We start from the raw sequence: 13957 nt of genomic DNA, 5'->3' as shown, positions 1-13957 counted from the left end.
ATCTAAGTCTGTTGGAAGAGTTTTGGTTCGTGATCGCACAGTAACTGTTAAGTGAATACCAGGATCTAAAGTGTTACGCTCGAAAAATAGTGACAAGTTTTAATCACCTATCTCATTTTTGAAGCACACTGAGTGTAAAATGTTTTTCCATTTTAACTAACCGTGTTGTTGTTCTAGTCAGTGTTGCATTTTAGCACGAGGATAAAGCAGCCCCCCGCTCCCCGACCTCCTATTCTCTCTCCGCATCCAGCCAGAACTTGTCTAGTTTACCAACAAAACTGAACCCCTGGGCGGCGGGGAGTTCAACATCCAGAGGCGGGAGCAGATTTCGGCCAATCAGAAGCCAGGTTCGAGCCGCTCGCCCATCCCGGTGGTGTGTGATTGGTGGTTTCCCGCGGGCGGAAGCGACCCTCCTCGGCTCCGCCCCGCGCGGCGCGAGCCAATCGTCGCTCCGCGCAGGAAAAGACAGAAGCCGTGCTAGAGATGTAATATGGCGGAGAACACCGCCTCCGCGGCTCTGAGCCCGCGAGGGCTTGCGGATGGGGAGGATGCGGATTCCCTGGAGGAGCGGATGGTGGAAACGGCGAGAGATGATCAGGAGCAGTTTGAGTGCCAGGAACTGCTCGAGTGCCAGGTGCAGTTGGGGGCCCCTGAGGAGGAGGAGGACGCGGGCCTGGTGGCTGAGGCCGAGGCGGTAGCTGCCGGCTGGATGCTCGATTTCCTCTGCCTGTCTCTTTGCCGGGCCTTCTGTGACGGCCGCTCGGACGACTTCCACCGCACCCGCGACAGCGCCGAGGGTGAGTGCGGGGCGCGCCCGGGCCGGGGGCGGGGACCGCGGCGGGCTGCCGAGGCCTGGTTTGCGGCGCTGTCCCCCAGGGTGTCGGGGATCGGGTTGCTGCGGCGCCGGAACGGAGGGCCCCCAGCTCAGAGTTGATCGTTGGTTCGAATGCTGCATCCGCCTCCTCTCAGCTCCTCAGTTTTGCTCAGATTCGTTAGAGTTGATAAAGGGTTAAGTGAGTTAAAATGAACAAAACTGCACCTAATCCAGTGTCCAGTTCCTTTTGTCGCCTGTGGCGCTTGTGTTTCTTGCTTTTTTCGGCAGAGATACTCCTGTAAAGGCATTTATTTAACAAGTCACTGTGACCTAGGCATCAGTGTTTTCTATTACTTCGGGAGCTATCTAAACCTGGTTTAGCCCGCTGGCTCCGTGTAGGCTTCAGAATAAAAGTAACTGACAATGAAATCTGCCGCCTACACAAGGACAGCCTGTAAGCGATGGACAGAGACCTTGACGCCTAGAGAAGGCTAGCTGGCTTTTTGAATGATAACCGAAAGATGCTCTGGTATTTATATGAGTTGACCGTCAACTTTTTGCAGCCGAACGCAACCCCAAGCTACTATTTAGTAGGAAATCAAATACCTCAGAAAACCGTATTGGTACATTTCAGCTTCACGGTTATCCCGTGAGTTAGGCAAGTAATCTCAGTTTATAGAGGAGTGAACTAGTTAAAACAACCTAAAGCATTGATAGGTTAAAGGGTTGTTCCAGACTCATGCCTTATCTTCCAATTCAAGAAGCTTTCCTCCGTGTCACAGCTAACACTAGAGCCATGGTTAATTAACATTAATTAGGAGGTTAAATCCTGGAATGAAGCCAGTTCATTTAATAATTCGAATTATTAAAAAGTCCTCTTTGGGGAGGAGGCTAAAATTATCTATGTGTTAATGAATTTGAATTGGAAACATCAGTATGAGCTCCTGTTTATAACATATATCAATGCATATTACACATATATAGACACAGGTTAGGATATACTCATATATTTCCTTGTTCTGTCAGGTGAAAGGGTGTAGAAGCAATGTAACCCTAGCAGCAAGGGGTACACTTAGCACTCAAGTCTTGGTTTCCAATACCATTCTCCAGAGAAATGACCTGATTCTGGGACTGGGACAGGAAATATACAAGTAGAATCTGGAGCATCTTATAACAGAATGTAAGAAAGTGCTAAAAACAAAGCAAAACAAAACCCCCAAAGAAACAAAAAAAATCCCATAATCATGGAAGTAGTACAAAGGGACACGGGAGCCAATCGTAAGGGCTCCCAATGGCCAAAGCTGAAATAACTCGAGCAAGAAAATACAGTTGACCCTTAAACAACACACAGGTGTGAACTGCACCTGTCCACCTACAAGCCAATTTTTTTCTCAGTAGTAAATAAGACAGTACTACGTAATCTGTGGTTGGTTAAACTGGGAATACAGAGGGCCAACACTGGGATTTTCAACTGCTCAGAGGGTCAGCACCCCAACCCTGGCATTGTTCAAAGGTCAACTGTAGTGTTGGATTATAACCCAAGATACAAAATAAATATCCATAAAGTTCATACTGATGTAAATAAAGGGTGGAATAAATATACAAATGGAAGAAGAGACAACTCTCTGATGCAGAAGAATTCCAGGTAATTCATGTAGCTACTCTGTCCCCAAGGAGGTGGAGCGTAACTCCCCACTCCTTAAGTATGGGCTGTGAAGAGCACGGGATAGAAAGGGGGAGAAAGTAGAGAAAGCTGACAAACACTGGCTCACCTAGGTAATCAAGGTCAGCATCAGCAGTGATAGCTAGTAGCATGTACGCTTGATACAGTGTGATGAAAATGGAACTTTACCTCTGTGATCCTCCTCCCCAAACCCCGTAACTCTAATCATGAGAAAAATATCAGACAAATCCCAATAGAGAGGTACATTGTACAAAATACCTCAAAATTGTCAAGGTTATCAAAACCTGGGAAAGTCTGAGAAACTGTTATTATAGCCAAAAGATGCCCAAAGAGACATGATGACTAAATGTCGTGTGGTGCCCTGGTTGGGATCTTGCAGCAGAAAAAGGACATTAAGTAAAAACTAAGGAAATCTGAATAAAGCATGGACTTTAGTTACTAATGTATCAATATTGGTTAATTAATGTAACATGTAATACTAATTAATGCAAGATGCTAATAACAGGGTAAACTGGTTGGAGAGTATATGGGGCCTCTTTACTATCTTTCTTCACTACAGTATGTATATTTAAAACCATTCTAAAAAATAAAGTTTATTTATTTATTTTTAAAAATTAATTAATTTATTTATTTTTGGCTGCCTTGGGTCTTCATTGCTGCATGTGGGCTTTCTCTAGTTGTGGCGAGTGGGGGCTACTCTTCGTTGCGGTGCGCGGGCTTCTCATTGCGGTGGCTTCTCTTGTTTCAGAGCATGGGCTCTAGGAGTGCGGGCTTCAGTAGTTGTGGCACGTGGGCTCAGTAAAAAAGGACCTTGTAAGGTTCTAGCCCAAGACCCAAGGAATAATCTAGGTCATCTCCATTATTTGAAGGTTAAAGGTACAGAAACCCAGAAAGAGTAAACTTTTTCAGGTTGCATTGCTAAAGCAGATATGCAAACTGTGAACATAATATTGTCTCGGTATTCCATTTTTGACTAAAAGGACTCCCTTTTATTTCTTACAGAATTTCATTTACTACGCTTTTCAAGATTGTAAACATATACAACTCTGATGCTTCCTAGAAAATTCTTAGCTCTTTCATTCCAACTCAGAATTATTCTCCACCTCACTTATCTCAGATAATGCCTTTTCCAGACTGATATTCCTAATCTATCTCCACCGTGGGAAGCAGTGTAGAATTGTAATTAAGACCATGGGCTCCATAGTAAATTGTCTGAGTTTGATTCCTGGCTCTGCTGGTTTATAGCCATAAGACTTGAAGCAACAACTTGGTACCACCAGTTCCCGTGGTACCACAATTTCCTCATCTGTAAAATGGTAGTAATCATGGCAGCTACCTCAAAGGGCTGTTGAGAGAAGCAGATGAACTGATATGTATAAAGTAAGGTTTCCCAACCTCAGCCTGTTGACATTTTGCACCACATGATTCTTTATTCTGTGTATGCTTGAGGGTGGAGGGGGAATGAGGTGGAGGTTCTCCCGCGCATTGTAGGATCCTTGACCTCAGCCACTAGGTGCCAGTAGCACCCCTCCCACTCGTGACAATCAAAAATGGCTCCAGGGGCTTCCCTGGTGGCGCAGTGGTTGAGAGTCCGCCTGCCAATGCAGGGGACACGGGTTCGTCTCTCGGTCCGGGAGGATCCCACATGCCGCGGAGCGGCTGGGCCCGTGAGCCATGGCCGCTGAGCCTGTGCGTCCGGAGCCTGTGCTTAGCAACGGGAGAGGCCACAACAGGGAGAGACCTGCATACCGCAAAAAAAAAAAAAAAAAAAAAGTCTCCAGACATTGCCAAATGTGTCCTAGGGAACAAAATCACCCCTAGTTGAGAACCACTGCTAAGTGCTTAAATGTAGTTATTACTGTTGCTGGTCATTAGATCCTCCCTGATGTAGTGTTTGGTTATAGGTGTGGAAAAAGCAGACAGCCAGGTTCAACCAGAGTAGGTTTTCATTGTTTTTGTTTTGTTTTATGCCTAACAGGGACGAAGAGCAGCAGGGCAGTGGTGTGTAGGGTATCTGTAGTTATTGCATACGTAGGCTAAATATGGAGGGAAGTGAAGACAGAAAGGATCTGACTTTCTTCCCTAGAACAGATTAGGTCTTTCTTCTGTTTTGCTGCTATTACCATACTTACCCTTTATGACACATTAACATTTTAATTAGTCTCTTGCATAATGTTTTGTTTAATTCGTGCCTTCTCAGACTAAAACCTTCCTGAGGAGCAGGGACTGGCTATCTTATTATTCAGACATCAGTCCCTACCACTGGCCAGCAGTAGATGTTCAGTCCATGTTGAATAAGTTGTGTTTAAATTTTATATAAATTTTGTGCTCTTTTTGAATCCTATTTAATTATATTATGACTATATTTGGTCCAGATAATCTCTGGTGTAGCATAAGGTTATGGCATATTAAAATTGAGGAAATAAATACAAATAAATGTTTTTATTTGTTGCATCTGCTTAGCAGCTGCAGGACTGTTTTTTGGTTTGCTGGTTAATATAATCTTTGTCTTTCATTTATACATGGTAAATTCAGTGAAAACCAGGATTATGGTTTACTCAGTGTTGTATGTACTTACTACCTAGCATAACATCTGGGTGGGTGTTCAAATATTGGGGAGATTAACATTAATAAATGTTTTTAAAATAAAGCTTTGTAAACTGAACAGACTCTCGCTTAACTGAAACCTTGACAGAAATAATATATTTCCTATAATATTAGGCATTTTAAGGTATAAAGTAAGTTTCCAGGTAATGATTTGACACATTTTACAGTTTGGATCTAAATCTCCCTTTTCATTAGTTTAGACTGCTACCTGTGAAAGTACGTAGTTTTCAAGATTTATTATTCTGCCCGTGAAACATCAGTTTTATTTTGAAGGAAAAGTCTTCATTGTTATTCTTTTTTGTTCTGATTTCCTAAAAGTTGTCTATAAATAAAGCATACACTCTAAATTTATGATAATCTTTGGGTGATATTGTAACTTATTTCTCTGCAAACCACACAGAGGGACTGCTGGGTCAAGTTTGGAGTTTTGTTTTGATGTTTTAATAAGATTCACTTTCTTCACTTTCAGCTATTATCCATGGATTGTCCAGTCTAACAGCTTATCAACTGAGAACTATATACATATGTCAATTTCTGACAAGAATTGCAGCCGGAAAAACCCTTGGTAAATATGTTTTTATCTTATATTGTACATATTTCAATCTATGTCTAAAGGGGAGACAATGAGAAGAAACAGATGGGAGTAGTCCTTTGTTTTTGAGAGTTTGCTCACGTGTATTTGGCATGTACATCTATACACAGACATATTTAAAGCTAGTAAAAGAAATATAATCCCTACCTTCTTAGAGTGATGGTTCTCAAATTTTAGCTTGCTTCTGAATTAGTAGAAAACTTGTTGCGGAGCAGAATGGTGAGTCCCCTTCTCCATCATGAGTTTCTGATTCAGTAGGGTGAGTGAGGGGCCCTGGAGTTTACATTTCTATTAAGTTCCCAGGTGATTCTGATGTTGCTGTTGGGGGACCATGCTCCATGTACTCTGTCTTAAAGACGTCACTAAATGGGGCTATGGTAACTTTGTGGTGACTCCTATTACTGTCATGCATACTCTGTTTCTAACTGGCAACAGTGATATTTGAAACCTCTTATTTCAGCTTGATTTCAGCACTTACTTAATAAGGGAATATGATTTTATAACTATAATTCTCTCCCTTGTCCTCATAGTTTATTTTAGATTGTAATGGCCACGCCAGGTTCAGTTTATCAGTAATGGCTAATATTTACAGCGTGGTTATTTAAAGGACCTTTTGATGCAAATAATTCCATATTTATATTGGTTTTTACAATTTACAAAACGCTTTCCTGGCAGTCTCCAGTGGTGGGCAGTAATCGCACGGAACTGTTCACTTATAAACAGACTGGGTGGCAGGAAATCCCACCCTTTTAGGACCTCTCTGGGAACCCACACTCATCCAGCTCTGGCTCATGTGGCGTGCTGTGTTGTGGGGGTGAGTTGGAGCCGGACAGTCAGTGGATTAGGGCTAGAGGCAAAGCAGACGTGTGGGAGACAGTAGGTAGGTAGGCTGGGCTGGTGGCCGAGGAAGAAAACGGGCCGATGTAGACCATAAGCTAACATGGTTCACAGAGCTGTCTGGTAAATTAAATGTGACAGAATGTTCTAGAAGTGCCTGGCTGGGCTTCACATACAGCAGTTGTTCATTATATTCTTATTTTCCCTTCCAACAACCTTTTCTCTCAAAACAAGGGTACAAAAAAAATCCCTGTTTTGTGTGTGACCCCATGGTTTAATCTTGAAATTCACCAGGGTGCATCTTAAATATTATAGGCTGGTGTCAGTGATCAAGAATCACTATATTTCAAGAGAGGCAGCATTTAAAACTTCATTTTAGTTTATGTATTGGATTTTCAGCTACACGTGACCCTGAATTTCAAATGGAGATGTTTGTGTGTAATTTGCTAAGTAGTTACCAGCCACTGTGAGTCTTTGATAAGAATAAGCTGATAAATTCTGTTTTAAGAAAGTTTAACAGTAGTACAAATATTGTCTCATTAAATATTCACATAGTATTTATTTACAGCATTTTATAGGTGAGAAAACTGAGGCTTAGAAAGGCAAAATAACTTTTTCAACACCACACAGGTAATACATGATAGAGTCTGGAATAAACTCCGAAGTTTTTAAAACCACTATACAATATTGCAACAGATAGTATATGGTGATGAGAAAGAGGAAGGAGTAAAATGGTGACTCCTTACGTTTTTTTTTTTTTTTTAATAAATTTATTTATTTTGGCTGCGTTGGGTCTTCGTTGCTGTGTGCGGGCTTTTTCTAGTTGCGCCGTGCGGGCTTTCTCTAGTTGCAGCGAGCGGGGGCTACCCTTCATTGTGGCGCGCGGGCTCTAGGCGCGTGGGCTTCAGTAGTTGTGGCACGCGGGCTCAGTAGTTGTGGCTTGCAGGCTCTAGAGCACAGGCTCAGTAATTGTGGTGCACAGACTTAGTTGCTCCACGGCATGTGGGATCTTCCCAGACCAGGGCTCGAACCCGTGTCCCCTGCTTTGGCAGGCGGATTCTTAACCACTGCGCCACCAGGAAAGTCACTCCTTAGGTTTTTAAGCCTTGGTGATTGGAATAATGTTGGTAGAGAGAGAAGTTCTTGATTGATCCTGTTTCAAATATCTACAAAATATATAACAAGGATTTAAAGTAGTATATGTGAAGATCAAATTTCACAAGAAACTAATTTCATGCTCTGGCTCAATGAAGTCTGTTATACTGCAGTTAGACTTACAAACCATATAAGAATTCTGTTACTGTGACACCTTATGTAAAATATCGTTTATTTCAGCTCTTAAAATCAGTATTTTAGTAGAAAAAATCTTCAGATGTTTTGTGGACCCATATATAGTCTTTTCTGTTTTTTTTTTTTTTTAAAGTTGATTTTAATGAGGAAATTAACTTGAAACATCTTCCCTAAACTGGTATATATGAGAGCAGTGCCTGGCACATAGTATACACTCAGTCAATATTTAAAGAAATGAATTTATAAAAAAATTAACAAAGTAAAGTTCTTCATGGCTTTCTAAGTTACTTATTTTTATTTTGGCTTTAAAAGATGCACAGTTTGAAAGTGATGAACGAATTACACCCTTGGAATCAGCCCTGATGATTTGGGCGTCAATTGAAAAGGAACATGACAAGCTTCATGAAGAAATACAGAATTTAATTAAAATTCAGGTATGAGTGTTACTTTGTGTTATTATTATTGTGCTAGAAAATAAAAACAATTTCTGAAGAAACTAAGAGCCACTTAATAGAAGTTGGATGGTAAACCTGTAGTAAAGTTTAATATAATCATTCTCTTTAGAAATTTGACCTATGATTTATAGTCTTGACATGAGGTCTAAGAGTTGGGACTTAATGTTTTCTACCTAAGTGCATATTGCCCCCACGTTGGAAAATATGCCAGATCTATTTAAAGATTACTAAACAACTTTCAAAAACCAGTGGTTTGGGCTTCCCTGGTGGCGCAGTGGTTGAAAGTCCGCCTGCCGATGCAGGGGACACGGGTTCGTGCCCCGGTCCGGGAAGATCCCACATGCCGCGGAGCGGCTAGGCCCGTGAGCCATGGCCGCTGAGCCTGCGCGTTCGGAGCCTGTGCTCCGCAATGGGAGAGGCCACAACAGTGAGAGACCCGTGTACCGCAAAACAAACAAACAAACAAAAAAACAACCCAGTGGTTTATGCTCTCCCATTTAAAGATTACCTTTTATTTTTATTTTTTTTTAATATTTTTTTGGCCATGCCACATGGCATGTGGGATCTTAGTTCCCTGACCAGGGATCGAACCCGCTCCCCCTGCAGTGGACACGTGGAGTCTTAACCACTGGACCACTAGAGAAGTCCCTGAAGATTATCAAATAATAAGAAATGAATGGGTTTTTGCGATTAAGAGAATGTAAAATTTTAACTATGTAGAGAAAATTTTAGTAGGAGTAGCCTATTAAAGAGTGAGAAACCAAAGAAACTCATTCAAAGATATAATAGCAGGGAAAATATGTTTTGCTTACAGGCAAATTATGTACTCAGGAGTTTCATAGTTAAATAAACTTATCCTAGTTTTTAAAAGAATTTTCATGGTTGGGTAGGAGAAAATCCAGGTGGTTTCCCACCTTCTCAGGAATTAATTATTGATGGTGTGGTGACTGTCAATTAGAATTAAGACCTGAAGAGAATGGGCAGAAAAATGACTGCTGCTTTTAAGAATTTCAGCCCAGGGCAGAGGGATTTGTCATGTTATCCCAATCTTTTGGAGTTCTAGGGGAAGCAGGCGTTTGCTAAATATACTAGTAAAGTTGAATGGGTTACCATAAAATACATAGCAAATGTGTAATAATATATTGCTTACTGTTTGCCAGATACTGTTCTAAGCACTTCTATATATAATTCTTTAATCCTTAACTGCCCTATGAAATAGGTACTATTATTTTCACCATTTTACATTGGTGTAAAGAAACAGGTGCCAAGAGGTTAAATAGCTTTCCCAAGTTTACAAACCTACCCAGATGGTAATGGTGGTCCTATATCTCACCACATACGGTATCAAACAGGCCAGTTTATAAAATGATTATTCAAAAGCATCTGGCTTCCTGAGTTTCTATTGGCGATTTTCCTGGGGTCCTAAGTAGCAGCTTTTATATATCCTAATCATCACAAACACCACCCAGCTACCTCTTCTCTCTCTTCCCTTTTGCTCAAAATTACTATTTAGGTGGTTCCTCAATATATATAATGTAGCTCCTGATTGATTTATTAATTCCTGCCTTTAATAGCATTTATCAAATCAAAATTAGTAAGCTACATAAGAATATTTTAAATGAAGTAGTTTAGACTTACCTGAGTTATTTCAATATTAAACAACAATTAGATATTTTAAAAAGCAATCTAAGGTTTGTATTTGTCATCCCATCTTTTAGGCTATAGCTGTTTGCATGGAAAATGGAAATTTTAAGGAAGCAGAAGAAGTCTTTGAAAGAATATTTGGTGACCCAAATTCTTATACGGTAATTATTTAAATTAGAATCAGAAGTTTGGAGCCGTTTATATGGAATAAAGAAAATTGAAAGAACATTGGAGGAAAGAAGAAATGTTTTCTCTTTTTTTTTTTTTCCTTTGCGGTACGCGGGCCTCTCCCGTTGCGGAGCACAGGCTCCGGATGCGCAGGCTCAGTGGCCATGGCTCACGGGCTCAGCCGCTCCGCGGCATGTGGGATCTTCCTGGACCGGGGCGCGAACCCATGTCCCCTACATTGGCAGGCGGACTCTCAACCACTGCGCCACCAGGGAAGCCCAGTGTTTTCTCTTTTAAACAGTATAGTCCAACAGAAATATAATGCCAGTCCCGTATGTGATTTTAAATTTTCTAGTAGCCACATTAAAAAAGTAAAAAGAAACAAGTAAAATTAATTTTAGTAACACTTTATTTAACCCAGTATATCCAAAAACATTATTCTTTTTAACAATCAATGTAATAAGTATTGGTGAGATATTTTGCACTCCCTTTTTTGTACAGTCAGCCCTCTGTATCCTGGGTTCCATATCTGGGGATTCAACCCACTGCAGATTGAAAATATTTAGGGAGAAAAAATTCCAGAAAGTTTCAAAAATCAAAACTTGAATTTGTCACACACTGGCAACTATTTACCTAGCATTTACATTGTATTAGGTATTATAAGTAATCTAGATATGATTTAAAGTATATGTGAGGAAATGTGTAGGTTATATGCAAATACTACACCATTTTATATAAGGGACTTGAGCATCCTTGGATTTTGGTACCCGAGGGGAGTCCTGGAGCCAATCTCGTGTGGATACCAAGGTACAACTGTACTAAGTCTTTGAAATCTAGGGTGTATTTTACACCTAAGGCTAAATTCAGGGCTTACACCTTTCAAGGGCTGAGTAGCCTTGTGTGGCTAGTGGCTACCATATTGAGCAGTGCAGGTGTAGAAGAATGCATTATAACTTGCTTATTTTTCTGGAGGTTTCTTATGTTATCAGTAGTTTTTGTGTGTATGTGTAATGTTAAGGTCAATAGAAGTTAATTTTACAGTATTAAAAACAAAGTTATGAGAGCAAATTAAGCTTATTCAAAGAAATGTAGTTTTATACAGTTTTTAGTGAACTCTTTATTGAACAGTAGCATACCTTTAGTAGAGGACATGTATCATAAGTGTATAAGTAGGTGTATTTTCACAAAAGGAACACACTTGTGTGGTGACCTCCTAGATCAAGAAACAGAACATCACCAGTACCCTCCAGGCACTGTCCTTCCCACCTTCTCAAGGATAACCGCTATCCTGACTTGAAACATCCAAGATTAGTCTTTCTTATTTCTGAGCTTTATATAACGGAATCATATAGCCCGTTTATATTTTTAAGAGAGATACATGGTGTTGCTTATAACAATCGTTTGTTCATTCATATTGCTCCATTGTAGGAATATACTACAATTTATCCATTCTACTGTGGATGGACATTTTGAGTTATTTCCGTATTTTGTCCATTACATTCCTTTACATGTCTTTTGTAGAAAAAATATGTGTTTCTATTGGGTATATACTTAGGAATAGAATTGGTGGGTTGTAGGATAATGCACATACTCAGTTTTAGTAGATACTGCCAGAGTTTTCCAAAGTAGTTATTATCAATTCCTCCAGTAGTGTGGGAGAGTTCCAGTTGCTTCACAGACCTTATATGTGGTTTTCATTATAGTCATTCTGGCAAATATGTAGTGCTATCTCATTGGGTTTTTAATTTCTGTTTCTTTGATGATTAATGAAGTTGAGTACCTTTTCACATGGTGGTTTGAGGGAGAGGGAATCACCTTAATTCACTGAAGGACTGAGCCTTTAGTAAGGCTTATGCTATCTCTAATTTGCCCCCGTTCCTACGGTGTAACCCTCCTGAGATTTCAGCTGGGAGCCTGGTATGTTTATTGGGTTCCCTGCCCTTACTTTTTTGCCTTAGTACTGTGAGACTACTGAAAATTCCACTCTGCTTGTACTTCACAGAAGAGGAAACTTTATGGCCAGTAAGCCTAAGAGAGAAAGTGTCAACTTCACTAATATTCGTAATCAGGTTAATACCAAGTAATGTATTGAAATAGCATTTCCTATACTTCTGATTAGCAATGATTAAAAATGTCTTAGCATATCAACAGTTGGCTCAAAATGTGGAGAAATGATAAGAGTGCCATACCTTCCTCTCAGAAGGGTAAAGTGGTACTTAAGCTTTGGAGAGCATTTTAACAAAATCAGTAAGCATGCATTCCAGCAACTCCACTTCTAGATAAATACCCTAGAGTAACTGTTTTTACTTTCACTGCGTGCTTTTAAAACCATGAAGCTTTATTAAAAAAATAAAAACTGAAGAAAGAAAACTAGGCCCTACTGTGACAGTTGTTCTGGGATAGAGCTTGAGAAGTGGAATTTTTTTTTAAGCTTTATAGCTTTATTGTGTAACCAGCATTGAAAGAACTGTTGTCTAAGAAAAACTTGCACTGTGCCCAAGAAGACATGTAGGAAAATGTTTAATAGCATTGTGGTAATAGAAAATAGCCTACATGCTTTCAACAGGTTGGAGGGAAAGGTGAATAAATGGTATATATTTTTTAAATTTTACTTTTATTTATTTATTTATTTATTTTTGACTGCGTTGGGTCTTCATTGCTGTGCGCGGGCTCTCTCCATTTGCGGCGATGGGGGGACCACTCTTTGTCACGGTGCACGGGCTAATCATTGTGGTGGCTTCTCCTGTTGTGGAGCATGGGCTATAGGCATGCGGGCTTCAGTAGTTGTGGCACACGGGCTCAGTCGTTGTGGCTCGTGGGCTCTAGAGCGCAGGCTCAGTAGTTGTGGCGCATGGGCTTAGTTGCTCCGCGACACGTGGGATCTTCCTGGACCAGGGTTTGAACCTGTGTCTCCTGCACTGGCAGGCGGATTCTTAACCACTGTGCCACCAGGGAAGCCCCTAAATGGTATTTTTGATCAATGGAATACTGTACAACAGTGAAAGTAACTAGTAATTCTGTAAATATCAAATCAACATGGATGTCCTAGAGTTGAGCAAAATATAGAAAGTTTCAAAATACACATACTATAACACCATTGGTATAAAGTTAAAACCATGCTAAACAATGCTATATATATAGTTTATGGATGCATACATATGTATAGTGCAAGTGCAAAGGAATGCATGGATGTGCTAAAGTTCTAAATTCAGGATAATGGTTACTTTGAGAAGAGGAAGGCCAGGGTGGGGGAAGGGTGCCATCAGATTATGATAGTAAATAAGGCTTCTATTATACAGATAATGATTTATTTCTTAAACTTGCTAATGGATATTTAGGTTCATAAGGTTTTTTAATCCTTTAGCATATGTGTAAAATATTAATTTTTTTTAAGTCAAAAATATATTGGTGGGCATTTAAAACGCGAGCATTTTTAGAACCTCTTGAGTTTTTGTTTATAAAGTGATTTTTTTCAGTTAAATATAAAATTTCTAGTATTTTATTTGTGATTTATGTGTTAATAAGTTTCTTCTGTTTTCTTCAGCCTTTAAAAAGGAAATTGCTTATGATAATCTCTAAGAAAGATACATTCCATTCCTTATTTCAACACTGCAGCTACAACCACATGATGGAGAAAATTAAGAGTTATGTGAATTATGTGCTAAATGAAAAATCATCAACCTTTCTAATGAAGGTATGCATATTTCAGAGAGATTCTAAACAGACTTAAGAGTAATTGTTACAATAAAGGAGAATACTTGAAATAGAAATTCTTCAAAACTAATCAGAATTTTATTTAGTGATTTTGTAGAAGAATGTGGTGAAATGTTATAATTAGTGGATCTAAATTAGTGGATCTAAATAAA

General features: G+C 39.9%; 1 protein-coding gene across 2 annotated transcripts in view; it reads left to right on the top strand.

The window, feature by feature from the left end:
- Positions 1–471: 471 nt before the first annotated feature.
- Positions 472–13957, top strand: part of TERF1 (telomeric repeat binding factor 1) — a 36761-nt gene continuing 23275 nt past the window's right edge. For both annotated transcript variants that reach the window (XM_082601753.1, XM_082601752.1), the window contains exons 1-5: positions 472–797; positions 5575–5670; positions 8137–8258; positions 9998–10084; positions 13636–13785. In XM_082601753.1, the coding sequence (XP_082457879.1) occupies positions 491–797; positions 5575–5670; positions 8137–8258; positions 9998–10084; positions 13636–13785 (762 nt within the window). In that variant the 5' untranslated portion in view covers positions 472–490. The remainder of the gene's footprint in view (positions 798–5574; positions 5671–8136; positions 8259–9997; positions 10085–13635; positions 13786–13957) is intronic.

Source organism: Mesoplodon mirus (assembly GCF_964341445.2).
Source record: "Mesoplodon mirus genome assembly, chromosome: 16".
Lineage (NCBI taxonomy): Eukaryota > Metazoa > Chordata > Mammalia > Artiodactyla > Ziphiidae > Mesoplodon > Mesoplodon mirus.
The sequence above is the reverse complement of the archived record's forward strand: the minus strand, read 5'-3'. Positions and strand labels throughout refer to the sequence as shown.